This window comes from Barbus barbus, assembly GCF_936440315.1.
Source record: "Barbus barbus genome assembly, chromosome: 45".
Lineage (NCBI taxonomy): Eukaryota > Metazoa > Chordata > Actinopteri > Cypriniformes > Cyprinidae > Barbus > Barbus barbus.
In genome coordinates, this window is record NC_136723.1 from 25,810,158 (window position 1) to 25,811,065 (window position 908).

Genomic DNA, 908 nt, shown 5'->3' on the forward strand with positions numbered 1-908 from the left:
CTTAAAGTACATTTATGAATGTAAAATTTAGCAAGAAATAGCAATAGATTATAATGAATGTGCAATGAGAGGGGTCTAAAATTTGTATTCATTTGATTATTTTATTTTTGTTCTTGGGACTTTTAAACGCGCTTTGCTGACGTGATCATCGTGCGCCACGCGGGACCACGTGGTATCTGCAAAGTCGAGCGAGATCATAAACCGAGCTCTCCGCGGACAGAACACGACACAGAAGCGGTAAACCGCGGTGTTTGGGGCGGGTGTGAAGATGAACAGCGTCGGCGAGGGCTGCACGGAGCTCAAGCGCGAGTATGACCAGTGTTTTAATCGCTGGTTCGCCGAGAAATTCCTGAAGGGAGACCGGAGCGCGGATCCGTGCAGCGAGTTATTTCTCAAATACCACACGTGTGTTCAGGTAATGCCCCGCACAGATCTATAGAAGCATGCTAGTCATCCCTCGTGTGGCTGCGTCTCAACATGCCTCTCTAGAGCGCAGCAGAGAGTCTGATGCTCTCCTGTTTATCCACAGAAAGCCATCAAGGAGAAGGACATCCCTGTAGAAGGCGTGGAGTTCATGGGTCCAGACAGAGAGAGAGCGGACAGCTGATGGCTCGGTCTGATGTATCTGGACTAGGACAGATGTGTTGCTGTCATCAGGACTCGGACTGCAGTGTTGAGACTAAACCTGCTGATGTTAATGAGGCATGTTTGAGCTCAGCAGGATGCATTAAAACAAACTAGCAGTGTTTGGGTTTTCTATGGAAGCTGGTTTCTGCCACGAAATAAACATTAAAAAGGTAATTGCAACACTTTTTTTCTCACAATTGGAAGTTTATATCTCAGCATTCAGGCATTTCTCCTTTGAAATCTGAGTTTATGTTTTGCAATTATTATTATTATTTTTTTGT

General features: G+C 45.3%; 1 protein-coding gene across 1 annotated transcript; it reads left to right on the top strand.

Annotated features, from left to right (window-relative positions):
• Positions 1-268: 268 nt before the first annotated feature.
• triap1 (TP53 regulated inhibitor of apoptosis 1) lies at positions 269-656 on the top strand (the record flags this gene model as incomplete). The annotated part of the gene is made up of 2 exons (XM_079408485.1): positions 269-415; positions 530-656. The coding sequence occupies 2 exons, from the start codon at positions 269-271 to the stop codon at positions 605-607; spliced, it is 225 nt and encodes a 74-aa protein (XP_079264611.1). The 3' UTR covers positions 608-656.
• Positions 657-908: the final 252 nt, after the last annotated feature.